Source organism: Hyla sarda, chromosome 1 (assembly GCF_029499605.1).
Source record: "Hyla sarda isolate aHylSar1 chromosome 1, aHylSar1.hap1, whole genome shotgun sequence".
Lineage (NCBI taxonomy): Eukaryota > Metazoa > Chordata > Amphibia > Anura > Hylidae > Hyla > Hyla sarda.
In genome coordinates, this window is record NC_079189.1 from 602,711,989 (window position 1) to 602,736,032 (window position 24,044).

At 43.3% G+C, this 24,044-nt stretch overlaps 1 protein-coding gene across 4 annotated transcripts; it reads left to right on the plus strand.

Moving 5' to 3' along the window:
- Nucleotides 1-393: 393 nt before the first annotated feature.
- LOC130297023 (oocyte zinc finger protein XlCOF7.1-like) lies at nt 394-23,506 on the plus strand. 4 transcript variants are annotated; one of them, XM_056549198.1, is made up of 5 exons: nt 394-437; nt 14,587-14,737; nt 14,821-14,888; nt 16,626-16,941; nt 22,285-23,504. In XM_056549198.1, the coding sequence occupies exons 2-5, from the start codon at nt 14,650-14,652 to the stop codon at nt 23,112-23,114; spliced, it is 1,302 nt and encodes a 433-aa protein (XP_056405173.1). In that variant the 5' UTR covers nt 394-437; nt 14,587-14,649; the 3' UTR covers nt 23,115-23,504. The 4 variants fall into 4 exon arrangements, with proteins under 4 accessions (XP_056405173.1, XP_056405154.1, XP_056405164.1 ...); XM_056549179.1 differs by lacking the exon at nt 394-437 and adding an exon at nt 876-1,238 and having other exon boundaries at nt 22,285-23,506; XM_056549189.1 differs by lacking the exon at nt 394-437 and adding an exon at nt 9,007-9,179 and having other exon boundaries at nt 22,285-23,505.
- The last annotated feature ends 538 nt before the right edge of the window (nt 23,507-24,044 follow it).

A 24,044-nucleotide genomic window follows, 5' to 3' on the forward strand; every position in this document is an offset into this window, starting at 1 on the left:
ATACAGCTCAGCTACATGTACATTACACATATACAGCTCTACTGTGTACACATACAGCTCAGCTACATGTACATTACACATATACAGCTCTACTGTGTACACATACAGCTCAGCTACATGTACATTACACATATACAGCTCTACTGTGTACACATACAGCTCAGCTACATGCACATTACACACAGCTCTGCTGCAGACATATATAACACACACATACACAGCTCTGCACCACGCACATCACACACACACACACAGCTCTGCTGCATACACATAACTTCAGCTCATCCAGCAGCGATCACAACCAGCACAGCAGAGTCCTGCATACACTGAGCAGATGAGCCTAGAGCAGCAGCCCCTGATCATGTGACTCCTCCTCCTCTTTCTCCATGTGACTGATCACATGACTGTGACATCATGGCAGGTGGTGTAAGCACAGGGTAAGTACACGGCTCTGTACAGTCTGCGGTGGAGGTATGTAGTGTATATATATATATATGAGGATTGTGATGTCATCAGGAGGAGTCGCAGTTCTCGGTGACGTCATTACGGGGACATAGAAATTATTGAAGAACTTTTATTTACTTTGTATTTGTGGATGTAAACAGCAGCGATTCCTCCATTGTTACCATTAACCCTTTAATGACTCGGTGTATTTGCATTTGGTTTCCTCCTCGCCCTCTAATGACGCTTTTATTTTCCCTCTTACAGACCCATATGAGGACTTATTTTTTGCGCTTGTTTTTTGGCAGCAGAAATTCCCTATCAGCCCCCTGAGCTAACGGCATCAGTGTACAGTGACCCCCCCGACCTACGATGGCCCCAATATACGATAATTTCAGCATACAATGGTCTCTCAGAGGTCATATTGAAGGCAGCATCAACATACGATGCTTTTGTATGTCGGGGCCATCGCATAAACGTCTATCCGGCAGCGCTGACTGCTTCAGCTGCCACCGGATAGCCGTTTACGGTGCCCCGTGTGCTCCTGTGATGGTCTCCTACCTGTCCGGCGCGTCTTCTTCAGGATCCCCTCCATCGCCGGCGCTCTCCTTTGTCGTCATCACATCGCCATGCATGCCCTCCCGTCATCCAATATGAGCGGCGTGCGTAGTGACGTGATGACGGCGACGGAAAGAGAGAATCCCGGGGAAGAAGACGTCCGGAGCATCGGGGACGCGGTGACAACGATGGACGGCGACATCCAGGGCAGCGGTGACGGTCCGGAGCGGCGGGGACAGGTGAGTATAGCTTCCTATACTTTACATTGCACGGATCCCTCAACATGCGATGGTTTCAACAAACGATGGTTCATTTGGAACGGATTCCCATCGTATGTTGAGGGACCACTGTATTTAGATCAGTGTTTACCAACCAGGGTGCCTCCAGCTGTTGCAAAACTACAACTCCCAGCATGCCTGGACAGCCAAAAGGTTTAACCTGTTAAGGACCAAGGGCATACCTGTACGCCCTGAGTCCGCTCCCGTTCTATAACGCGGGGCCACGGGGGACCCGTGGCTAATAGCGCGCGGCTCAGGGAGCTGTTCGGGATGTCCGCGGCGAAATCGCAGCATCCCGAACAGCTGTGACACAGCAGGAGGGCCCCTACCTGCCTCCTGGTGTCCAATTGCCGAATGACTGCTCAGTGCCTGAGATCCAGGTATGAGCAGTCAAGCGGCAGAATCATCGATCACTGGTTTCCTATGAGAAAGATCATTTAACCCCTTCCCTAATAAAAGTTGGAATCACCCCCCTTTTCCCATAAAAAAAACCTGTGTAAATAAAAATAAACATATATGGTATCGCCGCGTGCAGAAATGTCCGAACTATAAAAATATCATTAATTAAACCGCACGGTCAATGGCGTACGCGCAAAAAAATTCCAAAGTCCAAAATAGTGCATTTTTGGTAACTTTTTATATCATGAAAAAATGAATTAAGCGATCAATAAGTCCGATCAATGCAAAAAATGGTACCGTTAAAAACTTCAGATCACAGCGCAAAAAAATTACACTGAAAAATAAAAAAGTTATAGGGGTCAGAAGATGACATTTTTAAACGTATACATTTTCCTGCATGTAGTTATGATTTTTTCCAGAGGTACGACAAAATCAAACCTATATAAGTAGGGGATCATTTTAATTGTATGGACCTACAGAATAATGATAAGGTGTCATTTTTACCGAAAAATGTACTATGTAGAAACGGAAGCCCCCAAAAGTTACAAAATGGCGCTTTTTTTCAATTTTGTCTCACAATGATGTTGTTTTTCGTTTCGCTGTAGATTTTTGGGTAAAATGACTGACGTCATTACAAAGTAGAATTGGTGATGCAAAAAATAAGCCCTCATATGAAATTTTAGGTGCAAAATTGAAAGAGTTATGCTTTTTAAAGGTAAAGAGGAAAAAATTTAAGTGCAAAAACGGAAACCCCCCTGATCCTTAAAGGGGTATTCCAGGCCAAAACTTTTTTTATATATCAACTGGCTCCTGAAAGTTAAACAGATTTGTAAATTACTTCTATTAAAAATCTTAATCCTTCCAATAGTTATTAGCTTCTGAAGTTGAGTTGTTGTTTTCTGTCTAACTGCTCTCTGATGACTCACGTCCCGGGATGTGACATCATCATTGAGCAGTTAGACAGAAAACTTCAGAAGCTAATAACTATTGGAAGGATTAAGGTTTTTTTAACCCCTTAAGGACCCAGCCATTTTACACCTTAGGACCAGAGCGTTTTTTGCACATCTGACCACTGTCACTTTAAACATTAATAACTCTGGAATGCTTTTAGTTATCATTCTGATTCCGAGATTGTTTTTTCGTGACATATTCTACTTTAACATAGTGGTAAAATTTTGTGGTAACTTGCATCCTTTCTTGGTGAAAAATCCCAAAATTTGATGAAAAAGATGGGGATGAAAAAAATGAGGGTGTGTGTGCAAGGGGGGGGGGGGGGGGGTAGGAAGTATGTACTGTCTGGTGCTTGGTGTAAAAAGTGTAATAACAGTAATAGAAAAAAAAAAAGCTGCGGCCAAAACAAAAAATAATGGATGGCAAACGCAGCTCCCTGAACCCCTAATAGGACCAGGGGTCAGGGATCAGACCCTAATAGGACCCTTGGGGACCTATTAGGAGGTCGGGGGGGGGGGACTTTTTTTTTAAAACTTTTTTTTAACTTTTTAAAAACTTTTTTTACTTAATTAAATCCTACCTGTCCCTGCAATCCGCTGTCCCTATTCTAAGGCTCCTGAGGGGGCTCCGGAGCTCCGAGGGGGGATCCACGGTCTTCTCCTCACTGCTGCACCCGCTAACTGAACACAGAGAGCGGGTGCAGCAGCAGGAAGGGACCGCTAACCCCTCCTCTGCCGCACTGCTATTGGCTGGACGATCGCCCTGCAATAGCAGCATTGCTGGGGAAGTGACAGTATTGTCACCGCTCCCCAGCAACGGCAGGTGATTGGCGGTGAATTATACACCGCCGATCCCCATTTATTACCGGGTCATCGGGTCACAAGTGACCCGAAAGACCTGAATCGCCGAAGATTGCTTGCGTGATTTTGCAAGCGATCTCCGGCGATCGCCGACATGCGAGGGTCCCGGGCCCCCCCTAGACATTTGCACGGCATGCCTGCTGAACGATTTCAGACATGCCGTTCCAATCTCTGCCCGGCGTGCGGCAGAGACCGGAGAAACACCAGGATGTTCTGGAACGTCCTTGGTCCTTAAAGCCCAGGGTGCGGGACGTTCCAGAACGTCCTTGGTTCTTAAGGGGTTAATAGAAGTAATTTACAAATCTGTTTAACTTTCCGGAGCCAGTTGATATATATATAAAAAAAAGGTTTTGCCTGGAATACCCCTTTAAGGGGTTAAATCAACTTTGTCTTCGGTATCATCAAAGGGTTAATGGCGGTCAGCGATCGCGCTGATGTGCGGCATTAGCAATAACACATCTGCTTATAGGGTATGAAGCGCACTCAGCTTGTAATCTCGCTTCATACACCCGGAATGTAACCAGGGTGTACATGTACGCTGTGTGTCATTAAAGGGGTACTCCAAAGGATAGGGAAGATGTCTGATCATGGGTCTCCTGCTGCTGGGGCCCCAACGCTATCTCCTGCAGCACCCGACATTCTAAACAAACGCCAGGTTCCTGCAGGAGTGTCTGTCACGACTACACCCCCCTCGTGATGTCACGACACGCCCCCTACATTTATGTCTGTGGGAGGGGGCGTGTCCCATACACATCCATGCCGCTGGGATCCGATCATCCAGCATGGCGGCCGGAGGTTCCCTCACCTTGCTCCGGCCGTCTCCCGGGGTCTCCTATTCTGGTCTGAGATCGAGCAGACCAGAGCAGAAGATGACCGATAATACTGATCAGTGCTGTGTCCTATACATAGCACTGCACAGTATCAGCAATCAACTGATTGCAATGAATAGTTCCCTATGGGGACATAAAAAGTGTAAAAAAAATAAAATAAAATAAAAAAGTAAAATAAAAAAGTAAAAAAATTTGTAAAATCCCCTCCCCCAATAAAAAAGTAAAATGTCCGTTTTCCCATTTTACCCCCAAAAAAGCGTAAAAAAAATAATTAATACACATATTTGGTATTGCCGCGTGCGTAAAAGTCTGAACTATTAAAATATATTGTTAATTATCCCGTACGGTGAACGGCGTAAACGTAAAAAAATTGCTGCTTTTTTGTCACATTTTATTCCCAAAAAAATTCATAAAAAGTAAAACCTAAGCAAAAGGGATACTGATAAAAACTACAGATCATGGCGCAAAAAATGAGCCCTCATATCGCCCCATATACAGAAAAATGAGAAAGTTATACGTGGTCAAAATAGGGCAATTTCAAACATACTAATTTGCGATACAATTATAGAAAAGAATATAATCATGGGTATCATTTTAATCGTATTGACCCACAGAATAAAGAAAACATGTCATTTTTACCGGAAAGTGTACAGCGGGAAAACAAAACCTTCCAAAATGTGCTAAATTGCGGTTTTCTTTTCAATTTTCCCATATAAATAATATTTGTTTGGTTGCGCCGTACATTTTATGGTAAAATAAGTGATGTAATTGCAAAGTACAATTGGTGAGGCAAAAAACAAGCCCTCATATGGGTCTGTGGAGGGAAATATAAGAGTTATGATTTTTAGAAGGCGAGGAGGAAAAAACGAAAATGCAAAAATAAAATTGGTCTGGTCCTTAAGGGGTTAAAGAAATGTGTCAAACATTTTGATTAGTCAGGGTCTCATTGCTGGGACCCCCACTGACCACATTATAGCGAGCGGGAAGGATCGAACGGTAATGCCCTTCACTCCCCAGCTCGCAGCAATTTCCTTCCAGCTTCATTATGTGAATTAACCCCTTCCCTAATAAAAGTTTGAAACACCCCTCATCTCTTTTAAATAAAATGAAATCTTTTTTTTAAATATAAAAAAAAGCCCTTCCTCTAATAAAAACTTAAAAAAAACACACCTCTTTTTCCAGTCAAATGACATAGAAAAAAGTATCAGTAATTGGTATCGGCGAGTACTTTAAAAAAAAAAAGTATCGGTACTCGTACTCAGTCTTAAAAACATGGTATCCCTAATACGTACCTATCATGTTCTTGCCATGTCACGTTACCTTTAAGCAGGTGTTTGGCGATTACTAATTTAGAGTTGGTTTTCACATGTTACTTTAGCGTCCGTGCGTCGCAGGTTATTTTACCGTTGTTACATGTATAAGTTACTTTAGCTTTGGTGAAGTAAATGTTGTTACTACTCGTTACCTTAACGCGGTCATTACACGGGTCTCCAGCTCCGGTTCTTGTACACACGTCACTTTTAGATTTCTTCCGGCACATACGGTTATTACGTACACGGGTCTTACAGCTTCGTTACTGTGGCGCCTGAGCGTTGTTACCGTTTATTTTACTCTTGCGTTACGGCAAGTTTCGTTATTTTCCACCATTGACGCATCTCATTGGTTCACTTGGGCATGGTTATTGCAGGGTAATTACAGGTCATTATTCATTACATATTTTATCACATCATGTGCATTTACACATTGTCAAGCAATTAATCATGATCCACTCGCAGCACATCCTTATAGACGCTATTAAATACTCTGCTTGCCTGCCACGTCCGCAGGGGAGTACACTAGATGACCTATTGTTTCTGACACGTTTTCAGAGCAATAGCAGCAGGACACATGGGCGGCTGTATACATGGCATGCCCGTCTTGTTTTCAGGTGGGATATACCGCTCACTTATTGTTGCTGACACGTTTTTCAGAGCAATAACATCACAACACATAGCCAGCTGTATACCTGTTATGCCTGTCACGGTTTCAGGTGGGATGCACTGTGGGGCGTTGCTAGGTCTGCAAAAGACTGAGGGCTAGAACGCATTGCCCAAGCTATGCCCCTAACCACACCCCAGTCACGTCCTTAACCACACCACATTACCACTGACTAATAACACTATATTTGTTACTGAATAAAATAAACTATACAAAAGACTATATTTCCAAATATATTCACCATACAGTGATAGATAACGGCTGTACACAGGATCTATATACCATATAAGTGATTATATACAGGACCATATAGTGGTATATACTGTACCAGCTGTACATGGGCTCTGTATACCATGTGATTATATACAGAACCATATAGTGGTATATACCAGCTGTACACACGATCTGTATATCATATAAGTGATTATATACAGGACCATACAGAGGTAGATACCAGCTGTACACAGTATCTGTAAACCATATTATTAATTGTATACAGAACCATATAGCGGTAGATACAGTTGTACACAGTACCGAAAGACAAAGAAAGTAACAGCACGACTCAAATCGGGGCTGAAGATTTATTGCACCATAAAACAAAGCATTTTATGTTATTTGGTGCAATAAATCTTCAGCCCTGATTTGAACATCTAAGGCTAGGTTCAGACTACGGAATTTCCGCCTGCAATTCCGCTTTGAAATTGCAGGCGGAAATTCCGCTTGCTAAAATGTATAGTGTAGTGAATGGGTTTCCGTTCAAAAATTCGCACTTCAAAATTTGTGAAGAGGAATTTGTGAACGGAAAATCCGCTTGGAAATTTCCACCTGAAGAATGGCGTTGCTCTTTCTTCAGGCGGAAATTCGTGCGGAACACATTGCAGTCTATTGGAGACTGCAGTGTCCACGCGGTCCTAGCGCCGACTGATTCAGTCAGCGCTGGCCGCACTCGGAATCTCTGGGCGGAAATTTTCTGCCCGGAGATTTCGTAGTCTGAACCTAGCCTAAACCTTGGAGTTGGACTCCATAAGTGATTAAGGGTACATTCACACCTGCGTATTTTCTGCTGGAGATTTGCTTAGCAGATTTTCCTACCGCTTAAAGTCAGTGGGCAGCAAAATCTACTAAAGCAAATCTGCAGCAGAAAATACGCAGGTGTGAACATAGCCATAAAATTACATTTAGGGAGGGCGCATGCACGCAGCTCACCGGAAGAGACGCCTGTGATGTGAGCTCCGTGCCGGTCTCACCTTAAAAAGCCTCTCTTAGCGCCCTGAGGGCTCCTACAGCGGTAAACCCAACCTGTACTACCGTCTGATATGCCCCGGTCCACTCAGAAGAGAAACAGCAAGCTTTCCCGGAGGCTTTCCCAGTCCATTCCGGACTTTTTCAGAACCTCACCCCGACCCAATATGGCGGCGGCCGCATCCCCGCTCTGTCCTGAGATGGTGTCTGAGGGGGAGGAGAAGATCGCTCCAGAGCAAATGTCTACAGCTGATATGTTCCGCCAGATTAAGCAGATGTTCCAGACAGAACTACAGAAGGCTGTCTCTGACTTCTCCGCCCAACTGCAGGACCTAGGCCAAAGGGTCTCGGACAATGAGAACAAGCTGGACAACCTAGCTGATACAGCCGAAACCGACCGTAAAGATATTGAAGCCCAGGCGGTCAAGCTTGAATCCCTAGAACTAAAAATGGAAGATCTAGAGAACCAGTCTAGGCGGGCGAACATTCGCATTCGTGGCCTACCTGAATCTGAGACGAATCTTAAGTCTGCGGTAGACGCCATGTTTCAAGCACTGCTCCCACAATACTAGCCTGAGATTCTATGCATGGACCGTATACACAGGGTGCTCGGCAGACCGAGGTCCCCTGATATCCCTAGGGACGTGATACTCCGACTGCACTACCCAGAGGTGAGGGATCCACTATTGTTTGCAGCCCAAAACCTCCCAGCCTTACCTGGTATGCCTGCCGAGGTCCGTTTATTCTCAGACCTATCGCCCTCGACCCTTGAAAGACGCCGCTCTTTCCGCCATATTACGCTTGCCCTCTCCCGTGACGGCGTGAAATACAAGTGGGGGTTTCCTTTCTCCCTAATCTATCAGATTAAAGGCCACACTTACCAGGTCCGCTCCTTGTCGGAGGCTCAGGATGCCCTGACCAAAGAAGGGATTAGCTGGGTTGCTCCCACTCCTCAGCCCTCAACTGCTCTGCCCCAGAGGAACCCCAGACCGACCAGGACGTGGACGAAGGTGCCATCTCCGCCGAGTAGGTTCCAGCGACGCCTCGGGAACCCAGCTGACATTTACACTGTACGGGACATTTGGGACTCTTCTTTCTCCATTAGTTGGACTCGCCTCTTTTCCGGAGGCTGGTGGGATTGTATTGTTGTGCCCTACGACCTCTCCTGAGGATGGAAGTATGTGAAGTCACCCTAATAAGTGACTTTGCTTTCCCGATGAACACTCCGGTTCCAGTTTATGTTCTTTGTGTGTTTTGTTTTATGTTTGTTTGTGGGTTTGTGATTCTCCACAGAGCTCGATGTGCTGGCGGTACTGCTATATTTGCTAATTGCTATCCTATGTTATATGTGTCGCATTTTGTCCCATAATGTCAGGGGATTTAATTCCCCTCTTAAGAGGAAAAAGGCTTTTTGAGAATACCAGAGACATAGACCTGATATTGTCTAAATTCAGGAGACCATTTCACCACTTCTTCTCGACCAGCACATATACATCCACAATACTCTAGAATACATGTTTCTTCCTTTCTATCAAAGTGCAGGGGTGTAATGATATGTCTCCATAATTCTTTCCCTCTAGAAGTACAACGAGTTCTTCACGATGAGGAGGGTAGATACGTGCTGCTGTTGGGCTCCCTGTACGGTAAGCAGGTTTGCTTGCTTAACTCCTATAATCCTACTTCTGCTCCTATCCCTTGTTTTCTCTCTCTGTGCTCCCTTCTGCTATCTTACACTTATGATATCCTACTGTGGGCCGGTGACTTTAACTTTGTATATAATGGGGTCCTGGACAGATCCTCCCCTGCCCCACTCTCCAGATCTAGGGCTCTTCAACAGCGCCTTTCCGCTGCCTTTCAGTCCCTACAACTTGTAGATGCATGGCGGGAGCGCAACGGCCAATCTAGGGGGTACACATACTACTCCCCTTCGCAGAAGCATTACACAAGAATAGACTGGATGCTTTTGAACACACCCTCCCTCCCTAATATGCTTTATACTAGACACATCACCACACCATGGTCTGATCATGACATTGTGTACTCAGAATTGGACTTTGTTGGCGGACCCATCACTCCATTCAAATGGCGACTCAATGAGTCCATGCTGACTAACCCCATGGTTAAACAATCTTTAGTGGAGGATCTGACATCCTATTTTTCCATCAATGTCTCCCCTAGTTCTGATCCGATTTGGGTGTGGTCCGCTCACAAAGCATTTATTAGAGGAAGACTTATCTCTTTGGCATTCAAAATGAAAAGAGACCGAGACAGGCATCAGACCACATTACAGGACAAATTAGCGCGTCTCTCCTTAGCTCACCAGCAAAACCCATCCCTCTATCTTCATCAGGTCATTAGAGACACCAGGCTGCGGCTGGATGCTGTGTTGTCACACAGGGTCGTAAAAGCCCTGCGATGGACTAAGGCTTCCTACTACCGTTATGCCAACAAGCCTGACAAATTGCTAGCCAATATGTTGCGGCAACGTCAGAGGCTTAACTATGTTCACGCGATCCAGTCGCACCCTGGTTCAAGGACATCACATCCAGACCGCATCTACGAAGCTTTCCACTCTTTCTATTCTAAACTATACTCTGCTCCTAACCAGTCGCCTGCTCTCTCTTCCCGCTTACTTTCCTTTCTCCACTCTCTCCATCTCCCTTCCCTTGCTGAAGCAGACAGAGAATTCCTGAACGCTCCATTCACTTACGAGGAAGTCTCTGACACCATAGCTTCTTTGAAACTAGGTAAAGCCCCTGGCCCGGATGGCCTGTCGGCCATCTACTATAAAAAGTTTTCATCAATCTCATACCCCACCTGGTTTCGTTATTTAAAGGCTATTTCGGGCGTCACATTTACCCTCAGAATATCTGGACCCTCTGATAACAGTTATACCTAAACCCTCCAAAGATCCTTCTATAGTTTCTAATTATCGTCCCATTTCCCTCATTAACCTTGACACTAAAATATTGACCTCCATTCTAGCACATAGGCTCAATAGATTCCTGCCCCGTCTTATCCACGCCGATCAGGTCGGCTTCATACCTGGTAGACAGGCTGCTGATAACATTCGTAAGGTATTGGGTGTACTCCACTGGGCCTCATCTACCTCCTCCCCTTTAATGTTGTTAGCTTTAGACATCGAAAAAGCTTTCGATAGTGTCTCATGGACCTATCTCTGGGGAGTACTGGGATCTTTTGGATTCACTGGACACTTTCTTCACATCGTAAAATTACTGTACTCCACCCCCTCTGCATATCTAAAACTACCAACGTCATGTCCCACACCTATCCCTATTAGAAGGGGCACTCGCCAGGGGTGCCCATTATCCCCAGCACTATTTTCTTTGGCTATAGAGCCCCTGGCGACCCTCATTCGAGGCACCTCCGAAATTATGGATGTTCCCATTGGTCCCACGACACACAAACTGAGCCTCTTCGCCGACGACCTCTTACTATCACTGACTCACCCCTTGTCTTCTTTACCCAACCTTTTCAATGTTCTTACTGATTTCTCTTCTCTCTCGGGCCTGCAAGTCAACACCTCCAAATCTGAAACGATTTACCTGGGTACTCCTACCCACACCCAAAAACTGATCTCTTTAAACTTTGACTTTCCAGACCCTACCCCCCACTCTCTCCTACCTTGGAATACGCCTTACTCCCGAGATTGCTTCCTTGTATGGGGCCAATTATCCCTTAGCTTTTAGGTCCATTAGACGAGATCTTCACACATGGGATTTACCTCATCTGTCATGGATCGGCAGGGTACAGACTGTGAAGATGGTGGTTTTAGCCAGACTGCTTTACCTGTTTCGTGCCCTGCCGGTTCCTGTCTTGATGGCTGATATCAAGTCTCTGCAGACTGATGTATTCAAGTTTATCTGGAAATCTAAAACTCCCCGCATTGCACGTTCTACTATGCATTACCATAAAAGGTTGGGTGGGTTATCGGTGTCCAACTTTCAGAAATATTATTACTCTGCTAGACTGGACCAATTGGCGTGGTTTCTGGCGGAGGGGGAAGTCCTGCTGTGGGTGCACCTAGAGTCCTCCCTTATAGCTCCATACTCTTTCCCATCCCTAATGTGGTCTACGCTCCCGGTTGCTAAATATGTCCCGTATTCTGTGCGGCTTACTCTCCATTCCCTGTCTCTTTGGCGACTGGTACATTTCCGCTTTCATCTACAATCTGGCTCTTCCTCCCTCACTCCTCTTCTTTGAAACCCTTTCTTCTTACCAGGGGTGGACCTGTCGAACTTCTCCTGGTGGGTTGATCACAACCTCACTGTTGCCAATAAATTTCATATACATGGAAAGATGCTCTCCCTGACCGAGTTTAGGGACCAATATCAACCCCCGATATCGGAACACCTTCGTGTTCGTCAGGTATTCTCGTACTTACAATCTGTATTCCCTGCATGCACTATCCCTGTTCTGACCAGATTTGAGCACCTTATGCTTTACACTCCATTATTTATCACATGTTAAATGCCCTGGACATTAAATTACCATTCATGCTACAGTGGGAGGCCGACTTTCACACTTGGCAGGACTGCTGTGACATACTGAGAAGGGGCAGTTGGCAGGTTTCTCTTACAGAGACCTCATTGAAGATCCTCCACAGGGCCTACTATGTACCGACACGACTACACGCCATCTTTCCCCCTATCTTCCCCTGATTGTTTTAGGGGTTGTGACTCTTTAGGTGACATGCTACACATTTGGTGGACGTGCAGTGTAGTTAAATCTTTTTGGTCTTCTGTCCTTACTATTCTTCGGTCAGTTCTCACCTTCCGCTGTCCTCTCCACCCTACTTTTTGTCTTCTTAGCAAGCGGCCACGCAGGATGCCCAACAGCCAGTTCCGTCTAGCGCAATTTATTTTGCTCGCGGCTCGAATCCACATAGCCTCTAGCTGGAAGTCTCCGATGCTGTCCATAGATAGAGTGGTGGATAGGGTCAATTCCATGATGATTTTGGAGAAGATTAATGCTATGAGGTCGAACCTTGTTGATAACTATAATAGAGTGTGGTCGCCCTGTCATAAGTTCATTGTATATTCCAGGACGGTGGCTTACTAGCCGAGGGGGTTCATGGCCCCTGGCTAGGACTGTGTTGTGGCTCTCAATGAGCCTTTTTAATTGGTTTTAGAGCTTTGTTCACCATTTTGTACATGTATTAAATTTATATGTGCCTTTTTTCCTTTTTTGTACTTAATAAAATTATGGAATTCTTATAAATTATTGGTGTGCTCTCTACAATAGTGTGTGGTCTGTTTTTCTTGTTTGGATTATATTGCTTTTTTGCACACTTGTAGAGCACCCATGTTATGTATTGGATAGATTGAGCCCCCCATTATCCACTGTTTCCTGGTCGCCCTGGCAGTCATCTTCTTTCTGTCCTGATATACGCTATTCCCTATCACTAGCCTAGTTGCGCTGCCGCGTTGAGTTCGTATATTATTACCTCTCTTCACCTTGCTGATTAGGTTTTCGATATTGTCTCCAGACCCACATTTGTTCTTATTTGTATTGTTCTTCATTCTAGAATATGACCTGTATTTGTTTCGGGTTGCATCCCGATACGTTTTATATGTACTGCATTGATATTCCATTTGCTATCTTAATAAAATTTATATGTTTGACACTAAAACTTCATTTAGGGACTCACAATCACGTCTTTACTGATCAGCGTCGTTGTCTTTCCTTTTCTTGTCCATTCAGATCAGACCATCATGACGGCTTCTTCCAGCCAAAACTTCATCTCTTTAGCATCTGCAGGGTAAACATGTTAGACTCTGGATTTTTCCAGTGCCAGTGCCCTCCTCTACACAATCTCCCCATCTTTTCACTATGAGGTCTTTTCTCTTGTAGGTCCATTGTTGCTTTGAGGTTGGGTTAGAAACTCTACAGTCCCGTCATGTAGGTAAACGAGTGGCTTGTAGCAGTGGTTATAATCCAGGATTGGTCACGACAATTCCCTTTGTGGTCTTTGGGCGGAGCTGGACCGATCACTGCTGTGGGCTCTAGGATTGAGCAAGGCCTCTCTTCTTTTCGGTAGGACTGGTTACGTCTACACACACAGCGCACTTTTGTAATGTCCTATTCATATGGCTGTGGGGGTTCTTATCATCGTTATGGTCCATACTTTTTCCTATGGCTTGTCGGGTTTGGCCCCTTTTGACATGCAAGCAGTGTATGACGGGCGTTTATTAGTGGGGGTCCACGTGGTCTAGTGGTGGGAGGATCCTGTTTTCATCAGCTTACCTGACAGGTTAATACGGTGAATGTGCACATGGTGTTTAGGGAGTATTAGTGGCGTCTTGGCGAGTAAGGGTAATGGCAGGGGGGGTCCTTAGTTCCACTGGTACTTCACTAAGGGCTGTTTGTGTAGGCCATGGTCCGTGTGCTAGTTCGGCAGTCGAGACCCTTGTCTTACCTCAAGTTTAAATACTATGCTAGTTCCCTATGTATGCTGGGTTTTGCCCTCTTAAGGAGTACCCCCGATGGCAGCCTGGGCACACCTCTAGCCGCAGATTAGGTGAGGTAGGTATGTTACTTGCACCTTTAGAGGCAGGTTAGGTGAGTTAGGGGTATGTGTCGCTTACACTTTCAGTCGTAGCTTAGTTTAGGTAGGTTTACGTTCAGCACGCAAAAGGCCTTGGCCATAAATTATATATTTTATATATTTTGCTTGGAGGTTTCCTTGTTTTTCTTGTAGATGTTTTTCAGTTATTTTGCCGAGTATCAACATTATAATATTTGAGTCATTCTCAGTGTAATTTATTTTATTATACATTTTGACACCTTTCTGTTTAGTGATAGTGATGTATACACCATTATTATTATTTTTATTAGTATTAATATTGTATAGTTAGTACGGCTGAAAAAAGACTTAGGTCCATATGTCTGCAGATCTGCCATGCACAAGGCTCAAAACTTTGGTTATTCTGTATTTTTGTGGTATTTTCTGTACTTTCCTAATCTCACTAACCTGCCTGTCTGTGTCCCAATGGATGTAACTAATATAAAGTAACATTCCTTATATAGAGAACAGTGCTGAGGTCTCTCCAGGTTCCTATAAGGTGTCAGGACGTGGCGGTCTATTTCTCCATGGAGGAGTGGGAGTATGTAGAAGGACACAAGGATCAGTACAAGGATCAGGTGATGATGGAGGATCAGCAGCCCCTCACATCAGCAGGTAATAGACATGACTATATACACACGTCCTCTCATTATTTGTATGTAAAGAATGAATTCAGTCTCTGTATGTGTTCCCTACAGTCAGATCCAGTAAGAGAACAGCAGCAGAGAGGTGTCCCCGTCCTCTTCTTCCACAGGATCAGGATCAGGTAGATGGAGATATTCCCTATGATCTGTAGAAGGGCTGTGAAGCTCTTGTGTTCAGTCTTGTTTTATCCTACAGTATTATATGCTTTATACTTGTGGAATGAGAAAGGTGCACATCTATGGGGCTCAGATAACTCCTCCTGTCATGTCAGTTTTGGCATCATGATAATGAAATGGTTACCATTATGGGGGGATGAATTTAGAGAGCAGAGACACACAGAGACTGCAAAGCTCCTGGTCTGCCCCCTAGAAACAGGGGGCCCCAAAATGTATTAAATTCTCCTCTATATCTAAATCCTGTGGGTAATGCCAGTGATCGGCCCCTGCCAGCATATGCTGCTCCCAACACTCACTGCCGCTGGGTTGCAGACACTGCTTTGCCTTCCCAATGACAAGTCCCGTCTTCTGCCCACATCCCTCCTTCTGTTTCTTCCTCTGTTTCTTTTTTGTTAAATAAATGCCCCTTTATTATCGTAAAAAAACAAAAACAAAAAACACACAAATCATACACATACTAGGTATTGCCACGTAATGACGTGTACTATAAAGCTATAATGTAAATGATCCCGCACTAAAAAGAAAAACAAAAAAGCGCAAAATTCGCCAATTTTTGTACAAATAGGGGAATAAAAAGGATTAAAAAGGCAGCACGTATTGCAAAAAAGTCACGGCTGTCGGAACATGATAACACAAAAAAGGGAAAAGAAGAATTTTGCTCAGAAAAGGATAAAGAACATAAAAAGCCATATAAAATGGGTATCGCCATAATCGTACCAACCCACAGAATAAATATAACATGATTTTGACCACACAGTGAACACCATAAAAAATAATTGAACAAAAAGCCAGAAATTTTCCAGTTTTTCACAATATTTTGGAGTTACTCACAAATAATGCTGGATGTGTCAACAAAAATGCACCACTTATATGTACAATATGTCACGAAAAAACAATCTGCGAATAATTCTGCTCAGAAAAAACTTTCTAAATTTATTACCATTTAAAGTGACACATGTCAAATAAAAAAAAGACTGGTCATTAAGGTAAAATATGGATCCCTCCTTTAAGGGTTAATCAGCCAGTGCATGTGTTTCTAATATTTTCTTCACTTATCCTAGTTGTCTACCGCCACTTTTCTACCTAAACTTGACTCCACTACCTCGCTTCCAGCCTACTACTAACACCTCCATACAGTCCCACCTCTGCCTGATTCCCAGTGCCTGCCACTTGGACCATCTGCCCCACTTGGCAAATGGCTACTGACACCAGGACCACTCACGGAAAATGTCCTGGGGACTTCTACCAGCAGAGTTCCAGCTTGCACATCCTGGAGTGGGATAAAGGGTAGGAACCTTAGAGGGTACTTAGACTCGACAAGGTCACTCCCTGAGGGTAGTCCTGGTGCGGGTAGCTGCTTGCCAGGTAGGCCAAATAGGATCCTCTTCTCTGTGTGTGCAATGTATGGGAGACATCATAGAGTCTAGGCTGCACCCACCAGGGTAGGGACAACTAAAAATCAAAAATGAAGCCTCTAGAGCAGAAATCTGAAGAAAAATGCCATAAATGCTATTGTGTATAATGGCCAGAATCAGTGCTACTTGTTATGTACACGCACAAGGCAGCTTATCCTGATAAGATACCTAAAATGACAGCTGCACTTTAATAATCTTTTTTTACCCTAAAACATTGTAAGTGACTTCTCCTACTGCCTGATGACTTTTATGATATTTCTTCTACAGCTTATGGATCAGGGTAAAGATCTGAACTATATTAATGCTACGGACATAAAGGAAGAAGAGACATATGTGAGCGGTGATGATCAGTATAAGGAGGACATTCCTACAGGGAAAGATATGAACTATATTAATGCTACAGACATAAAGGATGAAGAAGAAGAGACAGATGTAAGCGGTGATGAGCAGTATAAGGAGGACATTCCTACAGGGAAAGATCTGAACTATATCAATGCTACAGACATAAAGGAAGAAGAGGAGGAGAAAGATGTGAGCGGTGATGAGCAGTGTAAGGAGGACATTCCTACAGGTAACCCCCAAGGTGAGTAGTAACCACTAAATGTAGGGAAGAAATTTCACAGGGAATTAACAAAAATATCAAAAAATTAGTGTACGGCTGTTCTGTCACTTTTTGTTCTGTGTATATTCCCCATTTAACCTAAATATGAATGAAATCTGGATAAAATTGTGACACTGTTATAGGCTATGACACATGCTGTGAGCTTATAATATGGATGTAGAATCATCTTCTGCTGTCAGTCATTATGAGGGAAATGTTTTTTTTTTACAATTTTGGGACTAAGACATATTATCATCTTTTATATGTTGGTGGATGTATTTGGAAGTCAGCAGGTGGCGCTGTGTTAAATGTGAATGTTTATCCAATGTTCCTGGTTCCTCTGGTATTCTTATCCACTTTCCATCAGTCTTCTCTGTATCCTCCATCTTATATCTCATGTACTTGTTCTCTGTTTCTAGTAAACAGGTAATTCTCGCACAATGTTTGAATGCTGAGGCTTATTTCCTCATCATCCGCTGTCACTACTTAGAAGTGAAAAGTATTTTCCCAATTTTTTGACTAAGGAACTATAAGCTCCTTTTATATGTAGATAAAAACATAACAGATTTGTTGAAATATAAGCAACAGCCGCAGATTGATTAAATGTTGTCTGAAGTATATTGAAGTCAATAGGTGGCGCTGTGTTAAGTGTTTGTTGATGTGTACACTGATTTCTTTTGTATAAAGAACCACTTTCTACAGTTATAAGGTTCATCTGCTCTGTGTCCTCCATCTTGAATCTGATGTACATGATGTTCTCTACATGTCCTAAAGAAGCACTCCGGAAAATTATTTGCTTATATAGTGCAGTATAGGCTTTTGTTAGAGGACACAGAAGACAAACAAAAACAGACAGCAGAGGGTGGTGGGGAGGGGGGCACAAGAAGTAAGGGATCAAAAGAGGGATGGGAAGGGGTCAGGAAGGCCGTCCGTCTTCCAAATGATCCCAGGGTTCCCATATGGAGGTAAATAAGTCCATAGTATTATTCAGTGAGGCTGTGAGGGTCTCCAAAGACCTAATTTCCTGTTCCCTGGCTATTAGGTCCAACAGGGAAGGGGGGCTAACCTTTTTCCAGAATTTAGCTATCAGTGTTTTAGCTTCTAAAAGGACATGTAGAAGTAATGTAACACCCTTCTACCCCAAGGAAGGAAGAGAGACAAGAGGAAGAGGTAAATCATAGGGTCCAAAAGGTACAACCCCAAACAAATCCATCACCAATCGGCCAACCTCAGCCCAAAACCTCCCTATCAACGGGCATGACCAAAAGATATGAAGGGTCAACCCCCACCACCCCACCGACATATCCTATATAACTGAGCAAGTGAGATTACCTATGAGCAGGCGCACCATCTCCCACCGGAGCATTATAAAATAGAGAACATATCAGAGAGAAGGCCCTGGCTGCAGAGCTGTTCAATCTTCATAGGGATAGATACCGCCAGCGCCCCCAATTTGGAGAACATGATGACGTTTGTGTAGGTATCACAGCCATTCGGAGGAGGGAATTCAATTTCTGGAGCACGGACTATGCGGGCCACTTCCCAGGTATAGTAAATGAATGGAGAAGGGGGTCCAGCTCTCAGATGAATCGCTGTTAAAACATATCTTTTACTAAGTCATATTAAAACATGGAACAAACAAAACAAAAAAAACTAATAGTGCGTTAAAACAGCATGCTGACACATTTCGAGCTTATGGTAAGCTTTTAGTCATGCCATGACTAAGAGCTTGTCATAGGCTCGAAATGCGTCGGCGTGTTGTTTTTAACGCACTATTAGTTTTTTTGTTTTCCTTTGTTCCATGTTTTAATATGACTTAGTAAAAGCTATGTTTTAACAGCGATTCATCTGAGAGCTGGACCCCCTTCTCCATTCATGTACTATAAGCATAGTATAAGGACCTAGCAGACAGATGGTCGGAGGTGGTCCGCCAAGTAATACTTCCGGTTCTGCTAGACCTCCTGCAGATTTGCTGCCCATCATAACAGACATGAGCAAATAATACCGTTTGTCGGAAAATTGCTGATTGCATGAAGCGGATCTCCCTGCTGCACCCGTCATTCGTTTAGAGCATCTGGTGAAGCACCGGAGGCTCATGATGTAACGGCCATTCCCCCTCAATGCAAGTCCCTCCCATAGACCTGCATTGAGGGGGCGTGATGTCACAAGCCTCCGGCTCTGTATTGCCAGTCATCCGGCACGGAGTGAAGTTTTTTTCTGTGCACCGGATGTTTGGGGTGCCGCAGCCGAGATTGCGGGGGTCCCTGGCAGCGGAATCCCCGCCATCAAACATCTTATCCTTTGGATAGGGGATAAAATGTCTAGGGACGGAGCCCCCTCCTATAGACATCAATGGAGGGGCGTGGCCATGATGTCATAAGGGAGCGTGGCAGTGACATTGCAGCCACTGCTCCAGTCCTTCTGAACCAGATGTTCAGAAGGTTGGGGCACTTGTCCTGTGGAAATCAACAGGGTTTCAGACTTTTCACTAAAATGTATGTGGAATATAAAGAGGGAGTGAAGAGTATCTTTTGGATTATTTGATAGATTGCGCCCTTCCTGTTTTTAGGGTTTGGGGGTATGAGAAAATTGTTGACAGCAGGTTTACTGATTCAAGAGGCCAACGTCATGCAGACTCCTGTACATGTATGACAGCTGCGCTCTAACAGAAAATATATATGGCGGGTGTCGGCTGCTATCAGCACCCTGCACTTTCTGACAATGACTGACATCAGTGATCCCGCTGATGTTGGTTATTTGTGCCTTTAAATGCTGCAAACAAAAATGCTACAATTGATTGCGGCATTTAAAAGGCTAAGTGTCAGGTGCCCGATTGGCATCCCTGCAATGTGATTGTGGCGCTGATCGGTCACTATGGCAGCCGTGTACCTGCCATAGTAATTCTACCGATAGTTTGCCTCAGGCAGGCTGTGCCAGCAAAGAACTGATCTAACTAGCATAGCACTGATCTGTATAAGCAATCTAGTGATTGCTTATAAATGCCCTTTTGAGAGACTTGGGGGGAAAAATTTAATAAAATAAACGAATGTTAAAAAAATATGAAAAAGACCCTCCCCTAATAAAAATTTTAATCACCTGCACTTAATTTTTTTCAAATTAAATCTATGAACAAAAGAAGAAATATGTCAGAATTATCAAAATATGTTATATATATATGGAGTAATCAAAAAGAAATATTAAACTCTAAAATTGAGGATTTTTTCTTGTCTCAAAAAATGCAAAAATGCTGAAGAAATGCATTAAAAAAATCTGTCAAAAAATTCTCATCTACAAAATATGAGCCTCCATACGGACCTGTAGAGTGAAAAATAAAAAAATTGGACAATTGAAGGTCAGAATTGGGGGAGTATGAATTGATAATTTTTTTTTTTAACAATGGTAAAATAAAAAACATGCTCTATAAAAAAAAAAGTTTAAAAAAATAAATATAATTTTTGGATGCTTTATTATTATTATTATTATTATTATTTCTCTTTTCTCTTATTTTTTTACCCGCAGTTTTTTTCCAGTTTCGCAGTACACTTTGTAATGACACCTTTTGTGTTACCATAAAGTACAATTTGTCTTTCAAAAAACAAGCCCTCGTATGGGTCTGTGGATAGAAAAATAAAGTGTTCTGGCTCTTTGAAGGTGAGGGGGGAAAAAACGAAAATGCAAAAATGAAAATTGACCCGGTCATTACGAAATTAAAGAGGTACTCTGATGGAAAACAATATTTTTTTTAATCAGCTGGTGCCAGAAAGTTAAACAGATTTGTAAATTTCTTCTATATAAAAATCTTAATCCTTCCAGTACAGTGGTCCCTCAACATATGATATTAATTGGTTCCAGGAGAACCATCATATGTTGAAACCATCATATGTCGAGTACATATGTCTATATAAAAATGGTAATTGGTTCTGGGGCCTCGGAACCATTGTATGTTGAATACATATCTCTATGGGAAACTGCTAATTGGTTCTGGGATGACCATTGTATGTGGAGTGTATGGGGAGGGTTTAACAAACCAGGGTGCCTCCAGCTGTTGCACAACTACAACTCCCAGCATGCATGTACAGCCATTGACTGTCTGGGCATGCTGGGAGTTGTAGTTTTGCCACAGCTGGAGGCACACTGATAGGGAAACATTGATGTATGGGGTGTATAGTGTGTATATGTACTGTATGTGATGTGAGACATCGCATACAGTACTGTACAGTTCTTTAAATACCTTCAGGGGGGACAGAATGTCCTCCATTACCATCCTGCCGACTACAGCTCTATAGGAAAGGAAGGGGAGGGCAGCCAGCAGCTCATTGGATGCCTGCAGCAAGATGCTGCAGGCTATTGGCTATGGCTGCACTGGGGGGCGGGGCTTACACGGAGCTCACAGTGGAAGCCTGTATGAGTTAGCAGGACAGCATGTGAGTAACAGGAGGCAGAACGGGGCACATTATACAACTATCTGTCAGTTGCTGAAGTTGTCAGCGCTGTCAGATAGCTGTTTGTATGATGGCCCCGACACACAGCACCATCATATGTCGATGCTGCCTTCAACATACGATGGGCTCTGAGAGGCCATCATATGTTGAAATGATCATATGTCGGGGCCATCATAAGTCGGGGGGTCACTGTATTTATCAGCTGCTGTATGCTCCAGAGGAAGTTGTGTAGTTCTTTCCAGTCTGTCCACAGTGCTCTCTGCTGACGCCTCTGTCCATGTCAGGAACTGTCCAGAGCAGGATAGGTTTGCTATAGGGATTTTCTCTTACTCTGGACAGTTCCTGACATGAACAGAGGTGTCAGCAGAGAGCACTGTGGTCAGGCTGGAAAGAGCTACAAGGATAGATGTAAGGAAAATAGAAACAAGGTGACTTCATACACCAGTGTTTCCCAATCACGCTGGCTTCAGCTGTTGCAAATCTACAACTCTCAGCATGCCCGGACAGCCTTCAGCTATCCGGACATGCTGTGAATTGTAGTATTGCAACAGCTGGAGGCACAGCCATACACAGTAGAGGAAAATATAATAGATTCTTTCCTGCAGTGTAACATGCTGGGCTTTGTAGTGCCATCAGTGTTATTGGGACATATCTGGGGTTCAGAAAATGATTAGATCAGATGGGGAGAATGTTCTATGATGTCAATTTCTATTGTCAAATTCTATGATGTCGTGGAATAATTCAGCACTAACTATATATGTGACTGACTGGACATGGGACTGACTGGACATGTGACTGACTGGACATGGGACTGACTGTACATATGTGCAAAATGTTTAAGGTTCTATTATTGATAAATAACAATCTGTTTTATCCTTGACAGATTCTTGTACCAGGAGATCAGAGGAGAATCTTATATCTTCATATTATAAAGCAGATGATGATATCACACAAGATACATATGAAGAACATTCCATTATCCCAGATACACCCTCAGCCCTTCACAGACAAGATCTGTCATCTCATCCTGTTATACCCGTCCTGTCTACTGATCCATCACAGGCTGTTAAGTCACATCTTGTTGAGCATCCGAGAATTCACACAGGGAAGAAACTTTTTTCCTGCCAAGAATGTGGGAAATGTTTTATTTTCAAATCAGAGCTTGATAGACATGTGAGAATTCACACAGGGGAGAAGCCATTTTCATGCCAAGCATGTGGGAAATGTTATACTATCAAATCACATCTTGTTCGACATCAGAGAACTCACACAGGGGAGAAGCCATTTTCATGCCAAGAATGTAGGAAATGTTTTACTATCAAATCATATCTTGTTGCACATCAGAGAACTCACACGGGGGAGAAGCCATTTCCATGCCAAGAATGTGGGAAATGTTTTACTACGAAATCATATCTTATTGCACATCAGGGAATTCACACATGTGAGAAGCCCTTTTCATGCTCAGAATGTGGAAAATGTTTTATTCTCAAATCAGAACTTGATAACCATGCAAGAAATCACACAGAGAAGAAGCCATTTTCATGCCAGGAATGTGGAAAATGTTTTATTTTCAAATCACAGCTTGATAGACATGTGAGAATTCACACAGGAGAGAAGCCATTTTCATGCCAAGAATGTGGGAAATGTTTTACTCAGAAATCACATCTTGTTGAACACCAGAGAACTCACACACAAAAGAAGCAGATTTCATGACCAGAATGTGGAAAAGTTTGTGTTTGTTAAACAATTTTATTTGGCGGAGTAAACATGTGTGCGTTTTTTGTGACTTTTCATCTACCACACACTCAATTTGGGTCCACTGGATGGTAATTTATGTGAAGTGCGACTTGAAAAGTAAAAAAAAAAAAAGGAATGGTGTCCCATTTTTGTTGTGTAAATCGTGTGGAAAAAATGTATTTTATGGACATCAGCGATGTGGAAATCCTATCGCCCGACGCCCGGGACATGTAGTTCCGGGCAGCGGGCAGGTGAAATTTTCATAGATTTATCCCTGTATCTGGCTAGCAGGGACAGACCGACTTCCCCCTTATTTTTATTTAATGCCGGTGTGAGGCGCAAGAGCGGATGCAAGTCTGCACCTCACACACAACTATATATATGGAAAAATATATATGGAAAAATTGGCGTTGTAGGGGTCAGATGGGGGGGGGGGGGCTTGCCTTGGGAATAAAAGGAGCTAGTTACAGCTAGTGTAAATGTTCGAACTATCAAAATATAATGTTATTGTTCCCGTATGGTGAATAACGTAAACGTAAAAAGAAAATAAGTCCAAAATTGCTGCTTTTTGGTCACAGAATATAAAAAAAAAAAGTTTTTAAAAAAATGTATTCAAAGTTTAATATATGCAAATGTGGTACCAATAAAAAGTACAGATGACGGCGCAAAAAAAGGAGTTCTCATACCGCCGCTTATACGGAAAAATGAAAAAGTTAAAGGTCATCAAACTAGAGGGATTTTAAATGCACTAATTTTGTTAAAGTTTGAGATTTTTGTTAAAGCGGTACAATAATAGAAAAATATATAATCAGGGGTATCATTTTAGTATCAAACAACCAATTTTATTGTAATAGGCAAAAAGGTAGCAATACCAAGGTAAAGCAAAAGTATCGGGACGCAGCCCGA